This window comes from Kryptolebias marmoratus, linkage group LG10 (assembly GCF_001649575.2).
Source record: "Kryptolebias marmoratus isolate JLee-2015 linkage group LG10, ASM164957v2, whole genome shotgun sequence".
Classification (NCBI taxonomy): domain Eukaryota; kingdom Metazoa; phylum Chordata; class Actinopteri; order Cyprinodontiformes; family Rivulidae; genus Kryptolebias; species Kryptolebias marmoratus.
The window spans coordinates 6,076,512-6,082,788 of record NC_051439.1 but is presented as its reverse complement, the minus strand read 5'-3'; the positions used below and the strand labels follow the sequence as shown (position 1 = coordinate 6,082,788).

The 6,277-nt window shown below is 37.9% G+C and overlaps 1 protein-coding gene across 2 annotated transcripts in view; it reads right to left on the bottom strand.

Annotated features, from left to right (window-relative positions):
* Positions 1-6,277, bottom strand: part of map4k5 (mitogen-activated protein kinase kinase kinase kinase 5) — a 52,692-nt gene that overhangs the window by 40,261 nt on the left and 6,154 nt on the right. For both annotated transcript variants that reach the window (XM_025005905.2, XM_037977927.1), the window contains exon 3: positions 545-602. In XM_025005905.2, the coding sequence (XP_024861673.1) occupies positions 545-602 (58 nt within the window). The remainder of the gene's footprint in view (positions 1-544; positions 603-6,277) is intronic.

Genomic DNA, 6,277 nt, shown 5'->3' with positions numbered 1-6,277 from the left:
ATATGATGAATTTGAGATTTTCATTTGTTGTCATTTGTAATCATCAAAATTAAATGAAATAAACATTTGAAATATATGAGTTTGTATGTAATGTATGAATATAATATACAAGTTTCACTTTTTAAATGGAATTACTGAAATCAGTCTACTTTTCATGATATTCTAATTTTATGACCAGCACCTGTATATCCAAAATGTACTTTCTGAAAGCTTCATTGAAATCCAACCAGTTTGTGAGATATTTTGCTAATGGTACAGACAAACGAACACACGCACACTTGCAGACGAGTAAAAATATTACCCATTCACCTTTGGCAAGACATTGACCACACAGGAAAATGGCTAACCAGACCAGAAACTTCAACTCTAGCTGCCAATGACCGCACGTAATCACAAATCTTGGCATTACAAAAATACAGGAGTTGATTTTTATCAAATCTGAGGGGTAAAAAAAATGGTTTTCCAGGAAAAAAAAAGTGAAACTCCAAATTTTCATTTTTAGATGAAATAATACATGTGAAGTGATGCGATAAGCAACTCTTACCTGGTTCCAGTTTTATAATCTTGACAGCAGCGAGCTCTCCTGTTTGGATGTTTCGAGCCTGAAAGACAAACCACCACAATTGTGAGGAAAGCCACAAAATAATACAACACTGCTGATATTTCAGCTTTAACTGTGGCTTAGCGTTTCACTTTTAATTAAGCAAAAATATAATATTTACTTGTAGTACTGTACTTATCAAAGAAAATGTAATAACAGCTCATTGAGTCTGGTATATGACGAGGGTTTTTCACCGATGTCTGACATTAAAGTGGAAATGATAACAGATGATCCACTGTGGTTGACCCCAACAGGATCAGCATAAAGGATTATAGACCAAATGTTTACTTTGATCAGGAGATTAATCATTTCAGAATCACAGTTAAAGCTCTGAACGCAATATAAGAGTGAAGAGAAATGTCAGTCGAACAACAAAAGCAGTTTTTTCCAGAGGTGCACTGAGATCTGCCAGGAGAAAGCTTTTTCAAGTGAATAATTAAAAAGATATACTATAAAACACCACTTGATATGATTGCTCTTCAAAGAGACATAATATACAATCACCTGAGTTATTAGTGTTAAACAAAAGGGGTCAGTCAGTCCGCAGCGAGGATTTATCAGTAAACTTTCACACATCTGAAATGATATCAGATTCAGTCAATTTTGTGATTGCACATATTTTTTTGGAGTAAATCATTTTCACAGCATCATGTTTCTCCCAGCCAGATTTTACTTTGGACAGAAATCCCTTCAGAAATTCCCATGCCTTAGTGAAATTTCTGTGTCAAAGCGGGCTGCGGCGTTCTCCAAATCCAGGTCAAGACGGGATGCTCCCTAATCCGTGAGAGTGAAGCGATGTGACGAGCGGCTAAATCAGCCGTAAACCACAAAACTGTACAGTGTGGTCGACTTTCAACACTAGGAATCTGCAGGTCACTCAAACATATAAATACTAACCCACACAGAGCTTAAAATGACTTATACCACATATGAAGTAAACACTATAAAAAACACACACAACTTTTTGTGTGTACTGCACTGTGCTCCATGTGTGCAGCTAGAAGACTTGTTACCACTGAAAGGCAAAAGGCAGACAATGTTTCTGCCCTTGTGTGTGTGTCTGTTAGCAAAAAATCTCATCAATAACTAGATGAATATTAAAGAAACATAATATTCATTTAATTTTCTGTCCTACAGTATCTTAATAGAACAGATTGTCAGATCATTCTGAACCACAAAGATGTGTTTTGACATGTGTACATGTACATATATGTAAGGTGTATTTATAGATCTTTAATTTCTTATATTAAACTTTTTAAAGACATCTTGCATGATTGCTACAACGCCATTACTTCGCCAACATAAGATTACTGTAGTTTAATTCTCTGTCATGAAAGGCGGCAGACGAGATGCACTCCTCTAATTTATTTACTTTAATTTCTACTGTGGAAGCCGGTGATAGCAGTCTTTTAAAATGTGTGTTTTTGGTAACTGAGCACTTGTTTACAACCTGTGGTTCACTTTGCACTTCCTGAAGCAGCTCTAACCAACCTGAGAACTGAACCAGGAAAGCAGAAGTCCTGAATGTACCGTTCACAGCAATCATGCAACAGACAGGACGGCTTTCGCCTTTAGCCACTTTTGACTGATGGAACGAAAAGCTTGGCATGAAACAGATGTCTGACAAAACAGGTTCTGAGAACAGATCAATCATCATCTGTTCATCGTCTGAGGGAGGAAAAAAAACAGTTCATCTGGTGTGTGCCTAGATTTAAAAAAAAAAAAACTATAATAAACATAGCTAATCTGTGGGGCCATGACCTTTTAAAAACTTAAACTTAAAAGGTGAAGGTTCATCTTGATGTGTATTGTTGAAAAATCTTGAAATAATTCAAATAAAAAGTGAATAGAAGTGACCGAAAAGTGCAGGACTTTCAGTTCCTTCTTTGAACTCTAAATATGATACAAAAAAAAAAGTTTCAAAATGACGTTTACAATTCTGATCTGTTCGTAGATACAGCACTGTGGTCTTTTATGGTTGTTTAGAAGAGCTTTAAAAATATGCTTATTGGATTGGTACATCATGTGAGAAGCTTTTTGTTTTTAAAAGCAAACTGGTGACAAAACCTGCCCAAAAATCACATAAGAGTTATAGCAACAAACGGCAAAGTCAAGGTCATGAAGATAAATGAATCTAAATCAACCGTACAAATTGTATTTTATGCAAATATTATGCTGAATGATGAATGACCGATGAACTTCGATGAGGAAGCTAAAAACGGAGTTGTTAAAAGTTAAAAAAGTTAAAAAAAAGAACCTAAAAACAGGTAAAAGAAGCAGAAAACTAGCTAAAAGCTTCCTTTTCTTTCAGCTGTTCCCTTTTCAGGGGTATCCACAGTCAGTCATCCTCCTCCATCTAACTCTGTCTTCTGTGTCCTCTGTCCTCACTCCAGCTCCCTCCATGTCCTCTCTAACTGCATCCATATGTCTCCTCTTTGTCTCTAACATCCTTCTATATATACCCCCTGTCCCTCCTCTGCTCATGTCCAAACCATCTCAGTCTGGCCTCTCTAACTTTATCTCCCAGTCCTTCAACCTGTGCTGGACCTCTGATGACCTCATTCCTAATCCTGTCCATCCTCGTCCCTCCCAAGGAGAACCTGGACATCTTCAGCTCTGCCACTTCCTGTTCTGTCTCCTGTCTTTTTGTGCGTCCCACTGTCTCCAAACCAAACAACACAGCTGCTCTCACCACTGTCTGTAAACCTTTCCTTTGACCTTTGCTGCCTCCCTTTTGTCACAAATCCCTCCTGAAACTTTTCTCCATCCTACCTGGACTCTCTTCTTCACCTCTTTACCACACTTTCCATTTTCCTGGACAGTCGACCCTAAGTTCTTGAAGTCCTGCACCTTTGTGACCTCTGACCTCCTTGTAGCATCACTGTTCCAACTGCATCCCTTTCATTCACACCAAAAACTAGTTAAAAGCTACAAAGATTCAAATGCTAGCTAAATGTCTAAAAAAGCAAAAGCAGAAAACCACTAGCTATTAGCTAAATGTATCAAAATACAAGCTAGAAACTAAAAGTACCAGAATGCTGGCTAAAAGCAAAAAGTGATAAAAAGCTAGCCAAAAGTAGCAAAAGGGTAGCTAAAAACTAAAAGTAGCTTTAATAATAAAAGCAGATTTCAAAGAGAACAATGTTTTTGAAAGAACTGAAGAGATCTCAAAGTATTTCTATAGGAAAAGCACCAAGTGTTTAGGAGATGAAACAAAAACAAACATACATAAAAATAAACAGGTTAATAATAGCATAAATACTTAACATTCAAATAATAAAATCAACTGTATGTTCAGATGCTGTCATCCAAACATCTTTTTCAAGGAAAGCTTTCCTCGTTACAGCAACACACTGACAAACCACATTCTGCTAATGTTTCAGGAAGGCTATTAAAAACAAAAAAAGTCCAGATAATAAGGTCTGCTTGGAATCCAAATCTGTCACCAAATGAAAGGATTTGACAGTGAAGGCCTGAAATGCTAACCAGATGAAATCCTTCACGAAACAAAAAGGAGGAAATACTTCAAGTTTAAAACTGGGGGAGTTTGTTTTCCTAGTTGGGAAATATTCAGTCTGTTAGCAAAAAGGGGGCAATAAAAAAAAAGAAACGAGATCTTGTTTAAAAAAAAAGTTTAGGTTTGTCTTATTTCTTAAATGCATTCTTTGTCTACAGCTTATAAAGCGCCTCAGCTTTATTTGAAAACCAGGTTTGCAGTAAATTAATGAATGTTAGAAGCGCTCTTTAAAATTCATGTATGCAAAGCCGGCCAAATAAGGAGTTTTCAGTCGCTGAGGTGTTTCCACTGTCATTTTAGCCGTGAACACACCCGTAGTGAAACACATGTTTAGACAGAGGCTGGATCTTCTTTCAGCCCACTGCAGCCGTCAGCCTGTGAGCGCAGAGAGAATACCAGGCGCAGCATTCCACCGGTGGCGTGTCTGCGGGTGGGGGCCGGCCCCCTTTTGTATGGAGGGAGGCCATGACAGCAGAACTATCACGTCTGGATCAGATGGTTGGTCCGTTTGTTTGTGACAGAAGGGTAAATAAAATAAAAAAGAGCAGCAGCAAAACACATCACTACGGCCTGGAAGGAAAAGAAACTGACTGACTGGAGCGTATCAGAATCTGTTTAACAGTACACGAGCAAAACAACTTCAAAAATGGTGGATCTGTCGTCAGGAAAACAAAATAATATCTTGGGATGTTTTTAAATGGACATTGCAAAATTCACTGAGTTACAGCCATTTTTGGTTTGGCTGAAGTCGCTTAGCAGTGGCAGCCATCTTTAATGTGGGTGACTCCAAAAGGGTAACCAGTTACAGACGTACAACCAATGATTACTTTCAGAGAGTTTCATGAAGATATTCACAAGATATTTTACTAACGTGACAGTCAAACGAAGACATACACAGACAGATACGAGTTAAAACATAATCAGCCTGTCGCCCTGGACGATAAAAATCTGACATTTCTGGATTTTTTTTAAATCAAAATCTGTTTAATAGTAGATTATCAAAAACTGCAAATTTATCATCAAGAAAGCAATAATGTCTTGTTAGATTTTTTTATACATTTGATTAAAAAAGAGGCACAAACTAGATGGAAATGACTGCAAATTGTGGAAGACAGCAAGCAGAACTTCTCCAGGTTAAAAGTGATGTTTTCAACACTGTTTTAGTAAGAGCTGACAGTACACCCACAAAACTGCCAAGGAGGTGATGAAGCCCATTTTTGTTTCATTTAGCGGCCATTTTCTGGTAGGTGGGTCTGACTGGACATTAATAATTACATGTATTTCAGGATGTCCCAAGCTGATCACAAGAATCGAAGTACCAATCGAGGTGTTTTTCACTGTTCGATATCAGATAAAGCTGGCACAGTCTGCGGTTTTACGTCACGTCAGTCATGCTGCAATACAACAGTCGTTCTGCAATTGCTGTGATGCGCAGCACCGGAGCGTCGACTGTGGTTTTCTCTGATATCAGGCGGTAAAAGATTTGCAAACAGACAGCCGAGCTGGTGCCAAACACGGAGGTCACAGGCGCTCTGACAGTCACAAGTACTGATACAGAGCTTAACAAAACAATGCTGATGTAATAAACAGGCCACATATTAGCAAATAATGCAGTCATGCAAATCGATCACTTCTTTTTTCCCCCTCCTCTCCTCCCACGGCTGCTGTGCTGTCAGTCACGTGACACGGCGCTGAGGTCAGATGTAAACACTGAGGCTCTGGGCTAAACAGTAGCTGAGCTGAGGAGGCAATTATAACATGGAAAAAATGAAAGTCAGTGTGGAAACTCTCTGGTAACAGAGCCAAGGCAACTTGACTTTTGCCAAAAAAATAAAAAGTTAAAAAAATAAAAATAAAGGCCTCCAGTATCTGGACTTAAGGATCCTCAGGACAGCAAGTAGGTTTTTATTCTGGGAACGTAAAGGCCAAGACTGGTGATATGGACAGCCCTGATAATACAGGTGCTGGTCATAAAATTAGAATATCATGAAAAAGTAGATTGATTTTTTCCATTTAAAAAGTGAAACTTGTATATTATATTCATACATTACATACAAACTCATATATTTCAAATGTTTATTTCGTTTAATTTTGATGATTACAAATGACAACAAATGAAAATCTCAAATTCATCATATCAGAAAATTAGAATCTTGTGA